This window comes from Enhydra lutris, unplaced genomic scaffold (genome assembly GCF_002288905.1).
Source record: "Enhydra lutris kenyoni isolate GAN:26980312 unplaced genomic scaffold, ASM228890v2 scaffoldscaffold11, whole genome shotgun sequence".
NCBI lineage: Eukaryota > Metazoa > Chordata > Mammalia > Carnivora > Mustelidae > Enhydra > Enhydra lutris.
Window position 1 is genome coordinate 36,578,760 of NW_019154095.1, and position 19,554 is coordinate 36,598,313.

Here is a 19,554-nt window from a genome sequence, read left to right on the forward strand (position 1 = left end):
TCTCTCCAATATACCTTCTGCTCCCCTCTCTGTTTCCTCTTCTTCTGGAATCCCAATTATTCTAATGTTGTTTCGTCTTATGGTGTCACTTATCTCTCGAATTCTCCCCTCATGGTCCAGTAACTGTTTGTCCCTCTTTTGCTCAGCTTCTTTATTCTCTGTCATTTGGTCTTCTATATCACTAATTCTTTCTTCTGCCTCATTTATCCTAGCAGTGAGAGCCTCCATTTTTGATTGCACCTCATTAATGGCTTTTTAAATTTCAACTTGGTTAGATTTTAGTTCTTTTATTTCTCCAGAAAGGGCTTTTATATCTCCCGAGAGGGTTTCTCTAATATCTTCCATGCCTTTTTTGAGCCTGGCTAAAACCTTGAGAATCATCATTCTGAACTCTAGATCTGACATATTACCAATGTCTGTATTGATTAGGTCCCTAGCCTTTGGTACTGCCTCTTGTTCTTTTTTTTGTGGTGAATTTTTCTGCCTTGTCATTTTGTCCAGATAAGAGTATATGAAGGAGCAAGTAAAATACTAAAAGGGTGGCAACAACCCCAGGAAAATATGCTTTAGTCAAATCAGAAAAAATCCCAAATCGTGAGGGGGTAGAAAGGGGATAAAAAGGTTCAGAAAGAAAAAAAAAAAAAAAAGAAAGAAACAATTAGAAAAAGAAAACCAATAAAGAAAAAATATAAAAAGGAAAAAAATATATATATATTAGATAAGCTAGTTAAAAAACGTTAAAAAAGAAAAGGGTAAAAGTTAAAAAAAATTAGCAGAAGAAGAGAAAAATAAATTGAAAAAGAAAAAAAAATTAAATTAACTGCAAGGCCAAAGAATCATTGGGAGAAAGCCATGAGTTCCTTGCTTTGCTTTCTCCTCCTCTGGAATTCCGCTGCTCTCCTTAGTATTGAAACTGCACTCCTTGGTAGGTGAACTTGGTCCTGGCTGGATTTCTTGTTGATCTTCTGGGGGAGGGGTCTGTTGTAGGGATTCTCAAGTGTCTTTGCCCCAGGAGGAGTTGCACTGCCCTTACCAGGGGCCGGGCTGAGTAATCCGCTGGGGTTTGCTTTCAGGAGCTTTTGTTCCCTGATCGCTTTCCATAGAGTTCCAGAGGATAGGAATGAAGATGGCGGCCTCCCAGTCTCCGGCCCGGAGGAGCCGAGACCCCGGGGCCCCACTCCTCAGTGCGCCCTCAGAGAATAGCGTCCAATTACTCCCGTCACCCTGGCCTCCGGCGTGCTCCAAGCTGACCGAGCCTGCCACCGGTTCAAGGTAACCCCGAGCTTAGAGCTCACTCCTTGGCTCTGTCTCTGTAGCCAGCTTCCCCGTTCTAATACCTGTAAGCTCTGCGACACTCAGACACCCCCGATCCTTCTGTGACCCTGTGGGACCTGAGGCCACGCTGACCTGCGTGGGCTTCACCCCGGTTAAGCCTCTGGAGCGATGTCCCTCAGCGGAACAGACTTTTAAAAGTCCTGATTTTGTGCTCCGTTGCTCCGCCGCTTGCCGGGAGCCGGCCCCTTCCCCCGCGGTCTATCTTCCCGTTGCTTTGGATTCCCTTCTCCGCCAGTCCTACCTTTCAGAAAGTGGTTGATTTTCTGTTTCTAGAATTGCTGTTCTTCTTTCTTCAATCTCCCGTTGGATTTGTAGGTGTTTGCAATCTTTAGATAAGCTATCTAGCTGATCTCCCGCTACCTGAAGTAGTTTCAGCCTGCTACTTCTCCACCATCTTGACTCCTCCCTGGAGATAACTTTTTATATACAACATCTTATACTGTTGATGGGAATGCAAATTGGTACAGCTACTTTGGAAAACAGTGTGGAGATTCCTTAAGAAATTAAAAATAGAACTACCTTATGACCTTGCAATTGAACTATTGGGTATTTACCCAAAGATAAGGATGTAGTGAAAAGAAGGGACATCTGTACCCCAATGTTCATAACAGCAATGGCTACAATCACCAAACTGTGGAAAGAGCCAAGATGCCCTTCAATAGATGAATGGATAAAGAAGATATGTTCCATATACACAATGGAATATTATGACTCCATCAAAAAGGATGAATACCCAACTTTTGTATCAACATGGATGGGACTGGAGTAGATTATGCTGAGTGAAATAAGTCAAGCAGAGAAAGTCAATTGTCATATGGTTTCACTTACTTGTGTAGTACAAGGAATAATATGGAGGACATTGGGTGGAGGAAAGGAGAAGTGAGTTGGGGGAAATTGGAGGGGGAGATGAGCCAGGAGAGACTGTGGATGCTGAGAAACAAACTGAGGGTTTTGGAGGGGTGGGGGGAATGGGTGAGCCTGGTGGTGGGTATTAAGAAGGACACGTATTGCATAAAGCACTGGGTGTGGTGCATAAACAATGAATCTTGGTACACTGAAAAAATAAAATTAAATTAAAAAAAGCATGTTGCATGAAAGAAAGACATGGAATTGAATATTGAAACCTTTGTCTTTAACAATGGGGACCAGATTCAGGAATGTCCACCACTTATAGTCAATAACTAAAATTTTCAATATAATCTATTGTTTTTAAATTCTTGATATATTTAGATAATTAATAAAATGATATATTGCTAGGGAGCCTAATTTAAAGTAAAGTATATACCCAAAAGAGTTGGAGACTTATCTTTTCACAAAAATCTGCACATGAATATTTAAGTGGTTATATTCATAACTGCAAAAATTTGGAAGCAACCAATATGTCTTTCAGTGGTGAATAAATAAATGGGTATTAAGGGGAAACTGTGGAAAATCCAGACATCAGACATGAAGGAACCTTAAGTATATATTACTAAGTGAAAGAAGCTACTCTGAAAAAAAAAAAAAGAAAGAAAGAAAGAAAGAAGCTACTCTGACAAGGCTATATACTGTATGATCTCAACTATAAAACATTCTGGAAAAGGCACAACTATGGAGACAGTAAAAATATAACAGATTATAGGTTGGGGGAAGGCTTACAGAGGGAAAGCACAGAAGATTTTTAGGCCAGTGAAATTCTTTTATGGTATTATAATAAAGGATATATTTTATATTCATCCAAAACCATAAAATGTACAACACAGAGAATGAACCCTAATGTAAACTACCAATAGTTTAGGTGATTATGATATGTCAATGTATGTTCATAAATAATAACAAATGTACACCTTTGGTGCAGGATGTTGACATTGGGGGAGGCGATACATGTGTCAAGAAAAGAGATATTTGGGAAAATTCTCTATTTTTCCCTCAAGTTTTCTGTGAACCTAAAACTGCTCTAAAAAATAGTCTTATTAATAAAAAATAGTATGTATCAGAAATAAAAAAAGAACAGTACAATGCCTGCCAATATTTTACAATAAGATTTCTAAACAACTACATGCTCAAAAGTTGAATTAAAATTGCAAATTATAGTTATAAGTCAACCCTTTCGATTGTAAATAATGGAGTTGTCTATCTGGTGAGATGCCACTGGAAAGTAAACAGAGCTTCTAGATTCAGTTGGATTTTACTTAGCATTTTAATTTTGAAATTAATAGGCATAGAGAAATCTTAAAATAAATGCAGACATTTCATCTTATTTACTTATTTTATGTATGTCATTTCATAGTGAAAATTTTTATTTATATGCTGAGAGGGAGGGGCAAGATGGTGGAGAAGTAGGAGACCCTGTTTCAGCTGGTCCCCTAAAATGAGCTAAGTATCTACCAGTACACTCTGAACACCCATGAAATCAGCCTGAGATGTAAGATTATATACTTGTGGATCTTTTTGGGGGCAGAAGACACCAGTGGACTGGTAAAGCAGAGTGGGAATGCTCCAACTGATATTGGAGGATAAACAGAAAGTAATACCCCAATACAAAAGTGCCCTGTGATTGGGGACCAGCATTAACTTGGGAGACTGGTTAAAAGCACTCAAAAAGAGCAAAAGATCTTACGGGGCGACTGGTGGAATACAGCGTTCACAGGCAGGGGCCTAAGTCCATGGTCCCAGCATGGTCACCGACAGTGACCACCTGTGGCAGAGTCCAGTGGGGCCCCCAGTCCATGGCCCCTGAGCCTGCTGATTTCCACTGCTTGCACCAACTCTAAGGACTAGGCACACTTCTACCTGTGCCTGAGAGAACCCAGTGCAAACTCCGGTCCATATCCCTTGGCCCATAGCCTTCCATGACCTGTGCAGCTGTGGGATCTGAGTGCACCCAGTGTGGGCCTGGACTACAGACAGTAGTCCCAGCAAAGGCAACCATCAGAAGTGGGCTCCCTCGATCACTATCTCTTGCAGTATTGTGGCATGGGGGTGCAAAGACAAGTAGGGCCTCCCGTGACAACTGGGACATGGCTGGGGGTGCACACCTCCTGTGGGAGGTTCAGCAGAGCTTGAAGAGGGGGAGTCTGTGTGTTCTGGACCATCCAGAGGGGTGCAGACTGAGGTTTCTCTCTGAGGTGGAGGTATTGGTGCAGACAGATTCTTTGTTCTGACCCTCTGAAAAGCCACAAAAAGCCATCAAAGAACAAAAACCTCCAGAGAACAAAAGCCTGAAAAACCAATTTGCACAGCCCAAGCCCCTTGAGAGGGGGCAGGGCAACTCAACTGAAGCAAGATTGACTGGAAAACAACAGAACAGGCCTCTCCTTGAGAAGCCAAAAGAACAAGAGAACATCCACCACAGGGTCCCCATAAAACTGTAGAACCCCAACAGCAGGAGAAAACAATATATTAAGCTCCTGATATTGCTCCAAAACTTGTATATTTCATAGATATTTCTTTCTTTTTCTTTCTTTCTTTCTTTCTTTCTTTCTTTCTTTCTTTCTTTCTTCCTTCCTTCCTTCCTTCCTTCCTTCCTTTCTTTCTTTCTTCTTTCTTTCTTTCTCTTTCTTCTTTCTTTTTCTTTTTCTTTTCTCCCTTTCTCTTTCTTTTTTTTAATTAGTTCTTGACGATTCTTGTTCTTTTAATTTTTTTAACCTACTTACCATTATAGCTACATACATCATAATGCAACATACTTTATAATAACTTTTTAACTTGAAATTTTTTCATACATATACAAGGGTTTCTTTTTCTTTAACAAAGATAACAAGATATACCCAGGAAGAACCAAAATAAACTTCCTTCTCCACATCAAGGATTTATAACCACCCTCCCATCTTATTCTTCTGTTAGTATTTCTCTGTACTTGTTTTCATTCTGGTTATTATATAAATCTTATACTTGGGATGCATTTTGGCTGGATTTTCTTATTTTTCTTGTCATTTACTTTTGTCAGTCTTTTTGTTTGTTCATTCTTGTTTATGTACCATGTAAATCTTACTTTTGGGACTCATTTTGGTTGGATTTTCTCTCTTTTTTTTCTCCCTTTCTCTCTGTTTTTATCTCTTTTCTTTATTTTTGGTGGTGACTTCTGAGTGCTCTGAAACTTTCCATGGTGCACCTTGCCTTGATCGTGGTTGATACATTCAGCTATACATCCCCTCAACTACCTCTCACCAAAATAACTAGGAGAAGGAACACTCAACAGAGGGAAAAATCACAGACTGTGCCCTCTGCCAGAGAACTATAGGATATGGACATAAACAGTATGTCGGAAAGGGAATTCAGGATAACAATTATCCAGGCAATGGCAAGGTTGGAGAAAACCATTAGTGACAACATAGAATCTCTAAGGGCAGAAGTGAGAGCTGATCTGGCAGAAGTTAAAAAATGTTATCAATGAGATCCAGTCTAATCTAAATACTCTAACAGCTAGGGTAACTGAGGCAGAAGATAAAATTAGTTATCTAGAAGACCAATGGATAAGAAGGATCAGGAGGAGGCCTGGAACAAGCAGCTTAGAAGCCACAAAAACAGAATTATGGAAATAAATGATGCCATGAAACGTTCCAGTGTCAAAATTATTGGGATACCTAAGGGGGTGGAGAAAGAAAGAAGACTAGAAGATATACTTGAACAAATTCTGGATGAAACTTTCCCAAGTCTGGGGAATGGAACAAGTGTTTGTGTTCTAGAGGCAGAAAGGACACCCCCCCACCCAAGATCAACAAGTCTAGAAAGACTCCAGACACTTGATTGTGAAATTCAGGTATTATAATTTTAACAAGAAGTCCTAAGGGCAGGTAGGGGGAAGAGATTCCTTAAGTTCAGAGAGAAGTCCAATCAGAATAATGATCTGTCCACGGAAACCTGGCAAGCCAGAAAGGGCTGGCAAGACATATTCAAGGCACTATATGAGAAGAACATGCAGTCAAGAATATTTTATCCAGCAAGGTTGACATTCGAAATGAAGGGAGAGATAATGAGCTTCCAAGATTGGCAAGGTTTAAAAGATGTGACCACCAACCCAGCACTACAAGAAATATTAAGGGGGGGGGGTTCTATAAAAGAAGAAAGAACGCAAGAGTCTCAGAACAGAAATTTACGGAGATAATCTATAGAAACAAGGACTTCACAGGCAACATGATGTCAATAAAAACTATTCCTTCAATAATCACTTTCAACAAGAATGGTCTAAAGGCTCCCATAAAACCACACAGGGCTTGCAGATTGGATAAAATCACAGGACAAGTCCATATGCTGTGTACAACAGACATATTTGGAACTTAAAGATACATCCAGTCTGAAAATGAAGGTATGGAGAAGAATCTTTCATGTCAGTGGGCCTCAAAATAAAGCTGGGGAAGCAATTCTCATATCAGATAAATTAGATTTTAAGCTGAAGACCATAGTCAGAGATACAGAAAGACACTACATCATATTTTTTAAAAGATTTTATTTATTTGACAGAGAGAGAGATCACAAGCAGGCAGAGAGGCAGGCAGAGAGAGAGGGGGAAGCAGGCTCTCCGCTGAGCAGAGAGCCCGACATGGGGCTCGATCCCAGGACCCTGAGACCACGACCTGAGCTGAAGGCAGAGGCTTAACCCACTGAGCCACCCAAGTGCCCCAACACTACATCATTCTTAAAGGGTATATCCAACCAGAAGACTTAACAATTATAAATATTTATGCCCCCAATATGGGAGCAGCCAACTACATCAGTCAACTGCTAACCCAAATAAAGAGTCATATTGATATTAACACATTAATTGTAGGGGATCTTAACATACCACTCTCAGTAATATACAGATCATCCAAGCAGAAAATCAATAAAGAAACAAAAGCTTTGAATGTCACATTGGACCAGATGGACCTCATAGATATATACAGAACATTCCACCCTAAAACAACAGAATAGTCATTCTTCTCGAGTGCACATGGAGCCTTCTCCAGAATATACCACATACTGGGTCACAAGTCAGGACTCAACCTATACCAAAAGATTGAGATTATTCCCTGCATATTCTCAGATCACAATGCTTTGAAACCACAAGGAAAAGTTTGGAAGAAATTCAAACACGTGGAAGCTAAAGACCACCTTGCTTAAGAAGGCTTGGATCAACCAGGAGATCAAAGAAGAACTTAAACAATTCATGCAAACCAATGAGAATGAAGACACATCAGTCCAAAACCTATGGGAAACAGCATAGGGGGTTCTAAGGGGGAAATACATAGCCATCCAAGCCTCACTCAAAAAAATTGAAAAATACTAAATGCACCAGCTCTCTACACCTCAAAGAACTGGAAAATCAACAGCAAATTAAGCCAGCACCAGGCACAAGAAGGGAAATAATCAAGATTAGAGCAGAGAACAATGAATTAGAAACTAAAGATACTGTAGAACACATCAACAAAACTAGAAGCTGGTCCTTGCAAAGAATCAGTAAGATCAATAAACCACTGGCCAAACTAATTCAAAAGATAAGAGAGGACCCAAATTAATAAAATTATGAATGAAAGGAGAGAGATCATGACTAACACCAAGGAAATAGAGACAATCATCTGAAATTATTATCAACAGCTACATGCCAATAAGTTAAACAACCTAGGAGAAATGGATGCATTCCTGGAAACCTCTAAACTTCCAAGACTGAAACAGGAAGAAATAGAGAATTTCTCTATTTCTCAGAGAACAGACCAATATCTCATAATGAGATTGAAGGAGTGATCAAAAACCTCCCAAAAAACAAGAGCCCAAGACCTGACGTATTCCCTGGGGAAATTCCTGGTATTCCCTGGGGAAATCTACCAAATAGAATTAAGAAGAAGAATTAACACTTATTCTCCTGAAGCTGTTTCAAAAAAACAGAAACAGAAGGAAAATTTCCAGACTCTTTCTATGAGGCCAGCATTACCCTGATCTCCAAACCACGCAAAGTCCGCATTAAAAAGGAGAATTTCAGACCAATATCTCTGATGAATATGAATACAATTGATTCTCAACAAGATCCTAGCTAATAGGATCCAGCTGTACATTAAAAAGATTATCTATCATGAGCAGGTGGGATTTTTCCCTGGGATGCAAGGGTGGTTCAACATTCACAAATCAATGTGATAGAACAAATCGAACAAATCAATAAGGGAAGAGAAACGAAATAAATCGTCCTCTAAATTGATGCAGAAAATACATTTCACAAAATCCAACATCCATTCCTCATTAAAACTCCTCAAAGTATAGGGATTGAGGGAACATTCCTCATCTTCAAAATATCTATGTATGAAAAACCCACAGCTAAAAATATCATTCTCAATGGGGAAAAGCTGACAGCCTTCCCCTTGAGATCAGAAACACGAAAAGGATGTCCATTCTCCCACTGTTGTTCAACATAGTACTAGAAGTCTTAGCAACAGCAATCAGACAACAACAACAACAAAAATAATAACAAAGGGTATTCAAATTGACAAAGAAGAAGTCAAATGCTCTCTTTGCAGATGACATGATACTTTATATGGAAAATCCAAATGACTCTACCCCCAAACTACTAGAACTCACAGCAATTCAGTAATGCAGCAGGATACAAAATAAATGCACAGAAATCAGTTGCTTTCTTATACACTAACAATGAAAATATAGAAATGGAAATTAGAGAATCGATTCCACTTACTCTAGCACCAAGAACCATAAGATACCTGGGAATAAACCTAACTAAAGAGGTAAAGGATCTGTACTCAAGGAACTAGAGAACTCTCATGAAAGAAATTGAAGAAGACACAGAAAGATGGAAAAGCATTCCAGACTCATTGATCAAAAGAATAAACTGTTAAAATGTCTATACTGCCCAGAGCAATATATACTTTCAATGCCATCCTGATCAAAATTCCACCAGCATTTTTCAAAGTGCTGGAATGAACAATCCTAAAATTAGTGTGGAACCAGAAAAGACCCTGAATTGCTAAGGAAATGTTGAAAAAGAAAAACAAAGCTGGGAGCATCATGTTGCCTGATTTCAAGCTTTACTACAAAGTGTGATCACCAAGACAGCATGGTACTGGCACAAAACAGACACATAGACCAGTGGAACAGAGTCCAGAGTCCAGATATGGACCCACAACTCTATGGTCAACTAATCTTTGACAAAGCAGGAAAAAATATCCAGTGGAAAAAAAAGACAGTCTCTTCAATAAATGGCGCTGGGAAAATTAGACAGTTATGTATAGAAGAATGAAATTCGACCATTCTCTTACAGCATATACAAAGATAAACTTGAAACAGATAACAGACCTCAACATGAGGCAGGAATCTATCAAAATCCTAGGGAACACAGGCAGTAACCTCTTTGACATCAGCCACAGCAGCTTCTTTTAAGATATGTCTCCAAAGAAAAAGGAAACAAAAGCAAAAATGAAGTTTTGAGACTTCATCAAGATTAAAATTTTCTGCACAGCAAAGGAAACAGTCAACAAAACAAGGAGGCAACCCACGGAATGGGAGAAGATATTCGCAAATGACACTACAGACAAAGGGCTGATATCCAAGATCTATAAAGTGCACACAAAACAGATAATCACGTCAAAAAATGGGCACACAAACTCAGTGCACACAAAACAGATAATCATGTCAAAAAATGGGCAGAAGACATGAATAGACACTTCTCCAAAGAAGACATATACAAATGGCTAACAGACACATGAAAATATGTTCATCATCATTAGCCACCAGGGAGATTCAAATCAAAACCACATTGAGATACCACCTTACACCAGTTAGAATGGAAAAAAAAAAAAAAAAAACGGGACAGGAAACAACACGTGTTGGAGAGGATGTGGAAAAAGGGGAACCCTCTTACACTGTTGGGGATAATGCAAGTTGGTGCAGCCACTTTGGAAAACAGTATGGATATTCCTTAAAAAATTAAAAATAGAGTTACCCTATAACCCATCAGGCAATTGCACTACTGGGTATTTACCCCAAAGATACAGATGTAGTGAAAAGAAGAGACATCTGTACCCCAATGTTCATAACAGCAATGGCCACAGTCCCCAAACAGCGGAAAGAACCAGGATGCCCTTCAACAGATGAATGGATAAAGAAGATATGGTCCATATATACAATGGAGTATTACACAGCCATCAGAAAGGATGAATACCCAACTTTGTTGGGTCCATGGTGATACATGGATGGGACTGGAGTAGACTATGCTGAGTGAAATAAGTCAAGCAGAGAGAGTCAATTATCCTATGACTACACTTACTTGTGGAACATAAGGAATAACATGTAGGACATTAGGAGAAGGAGAGGAAAAGTGAATTAGGGGAAATCAGAGGTGGAGAGGAAACATGAGAGACTGTGAACTCTGAGAAACAAACTGAGGCTTTTGGATGCAAGGGCATTTCAGGGGATGGGTGAGCCTGGTGGTGGGTGTTAAGAAGGGCACGTACTGCATGGAGCACTGGGTGTGAATCTTGGAACACTGGAAAAATAAAATAAAAAAAAATATGGCTCCTGGGTAGCTCAGTCATTAAGCATCTGTCTTCAGCTCAGGTCATGATTCCAGGGTCCTGGGATAAAGCTCTGCATTGGGTTCCCTGCTGGGTGGGAAGCCTGCTTCTCCCTCTCTCACTCCCCTTGCTTGTGTTCCCTCTCTTGCTATTTCTCTCTTTGTCAAATAAATAAATAAAATTTTTTAAAAAATAAAAAATAAAATAAATAACATAAAGTATATGCTGGACATAGGGATATATTAATAAAAAAAGAAAAATTTTATTTAAAAATCCAAAAACTAAGTAAAATAAAAATGGAATCTAAATGGTAGTAGGCAAAGAAAACAAATTTGTATCCAGTGGAACAGTATCAATAATTTATCATCTATAACTTTGTTTTGAGACTTAATAAAAATAATCTGGGCTGAGACCTAAAACAGATAATTAAACAATGGAAAGCAAAAGATAAGGTCAATAATTATAACTATAGAGAGTAAAAAACAAAACATGAAAATGTAGTTATCCTCTTTGTTAACAGCCTCTGGAAAACTAAAGACAATGGAATAGGTATTTTATATATTCTAAATCCAATCAAATTAAAAATTATAAATTGAATACTGATAAATATTGTAAATCTGGAATAATTCCTATAATGTTGACTGTATCTTACACTGATTTTCTTTCAGGAAAAATACTTTTAAAGGGACCAAAACTATAAATTTTAAGATGTAAAAATTAAATACAAAAGTAACAGCAGATTTGTATTAGCAGATTAAGATAGATAAGCCATTGGGAAGAAATAAAAAATTTTTGCATGAGGATACATATCCGACTGGAAACCTCTTCATAGGAACAATCTGAAAATTCGCTAACATGTCAACAGGTTTTTAAGTGTACTCTCTATAAAACATTATATAGCTATAAATTTTAATTAATAAGAAAATGAGGGAGAACAAAATATGTTCATAATTATAAGTAAATTATACATTTATTGGCATAAGAAAAGAATAAGTGTTTTTCATTCAAACATGCTATTAATTCATAAATTGTGGATTTTCACAATAAAATCAACAGATGTAGTACAGTTTGTTTAACAGTGTTTTAATTAGCTCCACTGATTTTCTTTATTTTTCTTTTATCTTTTTATTTATTTTTGATGATTATGTTAAATTAGCCAACATAGAGTATATCATTAGTTTTTGATGTAGTGTTCAATGATTCATAAGTTTTGTATAATACCCAGTGCTTATCACAACACCTGTCTTCCTTAATACCCATCACCTAGTTACCCCATTCTTCCACCCTCCTCCCTTCTGTAACCCTCAGTTTGTTTCCTAGAGTCTGGAGTCTTTCATGGTTTGTCTTCCTCTCTGATTTCTTCCCATTCAGTTTTCCATCCCTTCCCCTATGGTCCTCCAGTCTAGTCCTTATGTTCCACATATGAGTGAAACCGTATGATAATTATCTTTCTCTATTGGATTTATTTCACTTAGCATAATCCCCTCCAGTTCCATCCATGTTGACGCAAATGGCATACATTTATCACCCCAATTATTTTCTTTATATTGGTTAGCTATTCCTTTGCAAGTTCAGTTTAAAAGTAACTAGACTCTCAGTTCTCCCCAGTAAGATAAACTTTAATTTGAATTACCCACAAAAATAACATTTAATTTAGAACTACAAAAAGAAAACTTACTTACTCCATTTCCTCTGCATTTTGTAACAGCATTACATTTGTTTCCTGCCAAATGAACTTCTTTGCAGGTTTTATTTATACAGTACTAAAATAAAACAAAGGTATTTCATAGTCACACATTTGAAGTAATATGAGAAAAGAATTATTTGTTATATACACATAAGAGATGCTCCAGTTGAGACATTTTATTCCATATTACTCTGATTCTGATACAAAGATTCTAGCATTTCAATAAAAAATCTAAACAATAGAAAAAAGAAAAATAACTGAAGATGTTTGCCTTGATGTAATTTTTATGATAATGTAATATAATTTGGGTTTTGATACTTAGAATTTGGAATTGAATTGAAAATCTCCATCAGGAGAATTTTCTACATTATGTTAATGTTCTATTATAAATAATTAGCTAGATTAATATTAATGATTTGTCCCCTCAAAAATTAGAACAAAATTCATTAATTTTGTTTGAGTTTCAAATATGTTAGTATTTTGGATTATTATCATGAATATTTGTTAAATATTGATAAGAATAATTTGTCAACAAAAATATTTTAACTACATTTGTATCCATTGTAAAACCCTTGTTATGTCAAAATGGGTAATCTAGTGGTAATTAGTCACCTGTATATATAACTTTTGCCTCATTTACCTTTCAAAATTTTGTTAACTGTCATCCTGGCTTACATTTTTTTTGTTTTATTTTTAAAAGTCACATAAATTATAAATAGTACATTGAAAATATGAAGATAATAAGAATAAAAATTAGATTTTTGAAATTATTTCCTGAAAATTAACATACACCCAATACATAAGTGATGTTGCATATTCCAGCCTACATTTGCCTCCTCTTTCCAACATAATTTTGGAAATTCTAGCCAAAGAAATTTGGTGATAAAAATAAATAAGAGGCATACAGACTGTATAGAAAGAAGTAAAATTATCTGTTTGCAGATGACATAATCTTATATATAGAAAACCCTAAAGTCTCTATACACACAAATAAGCTTTTCAAAACTAATTGGCAAATTCAGTAAAGTTTCAGGATAACATATTAACATACAAAAAATAAATTCATTTCTTTACACTAGCAATAAAAATTGTGAAAAATTAAGAAAATAATTCAATTTGAAACAGTATTAACTATTATTAACCAACTAAACCAAGCAGGTAAGTGATGTGAAGGTATAAATATATAGAAAGATACCCTGTGTTCATGGACTGAAAGACATTGTTAAGATGCTAATTCTAAAGACACTTTTTCAGAAATAGAAAACCCATCATAAGATGGAATTTCAAGGGACATCAAATAGCCAAAACAGCCTAAAAACAGAACAAAGTGGGAGAAATTACACTTCTTGATATCACAACCTTCTAAAAAGCTACAGCAATGAAAACAGTAGTTTTGGCATAAATTCAGAAATATTGATGAATGGAATATATTAGCCAAGACATAAATCCTTGCATATACGGTCAAATAATTTTGCTGCCAAGACCATTCAAAGGCAAAACATAATCTTTTCAACAAATGATCCTGGAAAATTGGATATCCATATGCAAAAGAATGAAATTAGATCTTACACCATATGCAAAAATTAACTCAAAAGGATTCAAGACCTAAAGAGCCAAATAATAAAACTCAGAAGACATAGGGGAAAGCTTCATAACATTAATTTGGAAATGATTTTTTTCAATATGACACCCAATGATAAGGAACAAAAGAAAGAACAGGTACATTGGACTTCAAAAAAATTAAGACGACTTTCATGTGCCAAAGGACACTATCAAGAGACTGAGAAGGCAATCCATAGAATGGGAGAAAATATTAACAAATCATGATCTGGTAAGGGATTGTCATCCAATGTACATGTAGCATTCTTTAAACTCAACAATTACAAAAACCAATACTAAATTAAAAATGGACAGAAGACTTAAATAGACATTTCTCCAAAGAAGATATAGGGATAGCCAATAAGCTTGTGAAAAAAAGTTCTACATCACTAATTGTTAGGAAAATGAAAATTAAAAACTCAATAAAATATCACTTCCTACCTGTTAAGATGGTTATTATCCAAACAAAACAAAACAGAAAGTAAGTGTTAGTAAAGAAGTAGTCAAATTGGAACCCTTGTGAATTACTAGTGAGAATGTAAAATTGTGCAGCCACCATGAAAACAGAATGACTATTTCTCAAAAACAAAACAAAACAGGGGGAGGAGCAAGATGGTGGAGGAATGGGGTGCCTGGGTGGCTCAGTGGGTTAAAGCCTCTGCCTTCGGCTCAGGTCATGATCCCAGGGTCCTAGGATCGAGCCCCACATCAGGCTCTCTGCTTGGCAGGGAGCCTGCTTCCTCCTCTCTATCTGCCTGCCTTTCTGCCTACTTGTGATCTTTGTCTGTAAATAAAGAAATTAAAAAAAAAATCTTTAAAGTTGGTGGAGGAGTAGCAGACCTAAATATTCCCACATCCCAGGAGTTGAGCTAGATAGTCATCAAACCATTCTGAACACCTACAAACTCAACAGGAGAACAAAGAGGAGCAGCAATTCTAGGAACAGAAAAGCAACAACTTTCTGGAAGGAAGGATGTACAGAGAAGTGAATCTGAGGCAATATACAGGATGAGAGACCATGTGGGGAGGGGACAGCTTCTGGCAAGCAGTAGAGTGGCAGAGCACAAAATCAGAACTTTTAGAAGTCTGCTCTATGAGGGACATAGCTCCAGAGGTTAAGCAGGGGTGGGGTGGGGGGTGGAACACTCATGGGGACAGTGAGGTCTTAGAGGACTCTCAGGGTCACAGAAAGACCAGGGATGCCTGAGTGTGGCAGAGCTGCCAGGTATCAGAGCAGGGAAGCTGACTGCAAAGATGGAGCCAAGGAGTGGGCTCACAGCTCGGGGTTACCTTAAACCATGATCCAAGGCACAGGTGGCCCACTAATCTTCAAGCAGGGACCTCACAAATGGCAGATCTAGGGAGACCCCCCTTCCTTCCTATTCTGGGAGGAGTGGCATGGGTGTACACTGCAGGAATCTGCTGGGTTTAGAGACTCCAAACAGGGCCATGCACTAGAGATAGAAACACTTGGTCACAGGCCAGGTGAGCACAGAGTGTTGCCAGAGACCAGGGAGACAGGAATGATCGACTGCTTTTCTCTGCTGAGGCTGTACTGAAGAGTGGGGACCCGTGCTCTCGGCTCCTATGGGGCTGAAGATTGGGAGGCCGCCATTTTCATTTCCATCCTCCAAAGCTGTACAGAAAGTGTTCAGGGAACAAAAGTTCCCAAGAATAAAACTGAGCAGATTACTTATCCTGCTCCCTGGTAAGGGCCATGCAATTCCACCTCAGGCAAAGACATTTGAGAATCACAGCAACAGACCTTCCCCCAAAGATTAACAAGAACATCCAGCCAAGACCAAGTTCACTAACCAATGAGAACTGTGGAACTCCAGAGCTAGGGGAATGCAACACATAGGATGCATGACTTTTCCCCCATGATTCTTTAGTCTTTCAAAGTTAAATTTTTTTAATTTTATTTTTTTCTTATTCTATTTTTTAAATTTTTCCTCTTTCTGATTTTAACTTTTTTAAAACTATTTTATCTTTTCAACGCCTTTTAAAAAATTTAAAATTTTCATTGTCATAGTCATATTCTATTCCTTTATTGTATTTATCCTTATTTTTTGTATACATATAGGTTTTTCTTTCTTTAAAATTTTGGGATATGGTTTCTTCTAACATATCAAAATACACCCTAAATCTAGTGCATGGCTTTGTTCTAGTCTCCAGCCTGATCACATTCTCTCCTTTTTTCTTTCTTTTTTCAACCAACTTCTTATCAATTCCATTTTTAGAATCTTTAATTTTCATCTTTACAGCCATATTCCATCCCTTCATCATGTTTACCCTTATTTTTGTATATATATGTTTTTCTTTCTTTAAAATTTTGGGAGGCAGGCTCTTCTAACAAACCAAAATACACCCCAAATCAAGTGTGTGGCTCTATTGTATTCATCAGTCTAACTATATATATATAAATATATACACACTCATATATACATATATATATACACACACACACACATGATCTCAAGTTATAGATTATTAATCAAGAAATAATTTCATTAAGAAAATGAGGACAGGGGCGCCTGGGTGGCTCAGTGGGTTAAACCTCTGCCTTTGGCTCGGGTCATGATCTCAGGGTCCTGGGATCAAGCCCCGCATCGGGCTCCTTGCTCAGTGGGGAGCCTGCTTCTCTCTCTGCCTCTGCCTGCCTCTCTGCCTGCTTGTGCTCTCTCTCTGTCAAATAAATAAATAAATAAATAAATAAAATCTAAAAAAAAAAAAAGAAAATGAGGACAACATTATCAATAAATAATTTTGGAAACAGAAAAAACATACCATATATGGCAATTTAATGGCACTGCCAACTTCACAAGACTATTTTAAGAGATGTTTTCAATACTTGTGATATTATCTTATTTTCATATTTTGAGTAGCACAAGAATCTTTTATATACAAATACAAAAGACAATGTAGTCTTATCAGTAATAATTTATCTTTATAGGACCATGTATATAAATATTGTAATTGAACATGCCAGATTTAATATCCTGGATTCCTGAAATCCACTCTAAAAGTCTAGTTATAACATATATATCTATTAAAAATAAGAATCTTACATTTCAAAAAATACCAATATTTTCCATATCCTGTGATGAGAGCACACTTTGCTTCCATTCAACACACTGCTCTTATATCTGCTGTAATTATAAATATGTGTCAGGCAGAGTCTGGGAAGTATCCTTTTAGTCAAATAATATGTCACAAATGATGTACTATAACTAGTAGTTTTACAGTAAATTTCTATTTGTAGAGTTCTGATTTCTATGCATTTTTAAAAAGAAAAACTACATAAAAAATATCTGTGTCTGAAAATGTTTTTTGAAATAATCAGTTATTATTTGTGTTGGGGGGGAATTGTAGGTATTTAACATCAAAGAAAATAATCTATAGTTATTTTTAAATAAAAAAATACTTTATCAAAATATCAGTGTTATACATACATCCAAATATAATTTTCCTACAATAACACAACACACATTACTATTACTATAACATTTTTCCTTGTGCTTAATTAAGAATGAGAGGTACTCTTCACTAGAAGCTCAGAATAACAGTGGTGCTTACCATCCTTGAGTCTCCTAAATAGTTACAATCAAAGTCTGGCAATTCTGAACAATTTCCCAAAATTCTCAATGTAAATTTAATCACATGTGTTTCCTAATCTCTACATTAACTAACATAAGAGGAAGTTTGATATCTTCACATATCCACGGTTTTTCCTTATGAATCTAGACTACTCAAATACCATCAGTGAACTCCCATATATTGTTTGTTTTAGATTTCAATAAAATAAAACTATAATTCCAAAGAAGAAAAATTGCATTATCATATATATTGACAAAATTCAATACCTATTCATGATAGAAAAAAAAACAAACAAGAAATAGAGGGGACTTCCACAATTGACTAAAGGTCCTCTTCAAAAACCTACAACTAACATAATATATACTTGATAGTAAAAGACTGGATGTTTTCCCTTAAGATCAGGAAGAAGGCAAGGGTATACACTCTTATGATTCTATTCAAAATAGTACATGAAGTTCTAGCCAGTTCAATAAGCAAGGAACATATATTTAAAAGAGATGATAGATAAATAGATGATAGACAGATAGACAGACTGATAGATGATAGATAGCAGAAGACAGATAGATGAGAGAGAGAGACTACTAAAGGAAAAAAAGAAAAAGCTATCACTTTTCACAGATGGCATCATTGTCTACACACAAAATCTTAAGGAATTTATATAAAGTTCTAAAACTAAGAAATGAGTTCAGCAAGTTTTTTGGGTACAAGTTAGATACATAAAAATAATATTTCTGTATACTAACAACAATAAAAGGTGAGATGAAAACACAGTACTTCTCCCAAATGAATAAAATATTTAGATATAAGTCTAACAAAAGATGTATAGGATCTCTATCTTGAAAATTATTTTTAAAAAAGTCAATGACTACATAAATAATTTAAAAGGCTTACCATATTCATGGTATGGTAGATCCAGTACAGTAAAAATATCAGTACTTCCCAAAATGAACTGTAGTTTTAACACAATTCTTATTAAAATTCCAGAAAATATTTTATTGTCCTTTATAAGTTTATTTGAAAACTTATATGGAAAAATACAGGACCTAGAATAGCTAAAATAATTTTGAAAAAGGGAAATAAAATGGGAAGATTCACTCTACCTATTATTAAGGCTTACTACATTACTGAACTAATCAAGAAAACATATTAGATCAATGTAACAGAGTAGACAACCCCAAAATAGATCCACAAAAATATCCCAGTTTAATTTTTATAAAGATACAGAAAAAAGAATCTCAACCTAAACCTCACACCTTATAAAAGTTAGCAATAAGTAAAATTTACTGTAAAACTCATTATATATTTTTAGAAAAAAAAATTAGAACATGCGAAAATATCTTCATGACCTAGGGCTGGGTGAAATTATTAGACTTGACACCAAAAACATAGTCTATAAGAGGAAAAATTGATAAACTGGACATCCTGAAAATTAAAAGCTTGAAAAAAAAGCTACAGAATAGAAGAAAACATTTGTAAACTTGAGTGTACTATTTATAAAAAACAAAGACCAACATCTTTTATAAAAAAGGTGATCTGATAGACATGAGTAAACATTTTAATGAGAAGAATGTATTGATGGTATATAAGCACACAAAAATGTGTTGAATATCATTAACCATTAGAGAAATGGAAATTAAAAGTACAAATGTCCATACACATGTATCAAAATAGCAAAAATAAAAAATAGTAATAACAACAAGTACTGGTCCAAATGTGGAGAAACTTGAGCACTCACATATTGTTGGTGGAAAAGTAAATGGCATAACTACTCTGGCAAAGATTCTATCAGGTTCTTACAGAATCAAACATGTACTTCTCATGTGAACCATAAATTGCACTTTTTTTTTTTATTAACACATAATT

At 36.2% G+C, this 19,554-nt stretch overlaps 1 protein-coding gene across 1 annotated transcript in view; it reads right to left on the minus strand.

The window, feature by feature from the left end:
- The window catches only part of LOC111144480 (disintegrin and metalloproteinase domain-containing protein 18-like), a 150,709-nt gene that overhangs the window by 28,716 nt on the left and 102,439 nt on the right, over window positions 1-19,554 (minus strand). Inside the window, exon 18 of the mRNA XM_022498782.1 lies at window positions 12,491-12,571. Within this exon, the coding sequence (XP_022354490.1) occupies window positions 12,491-12,571 (81 nt within the window). The remainder of the gene's footprint in view (window positions 1-12,490; window positions 12,572-19,554) is intronic.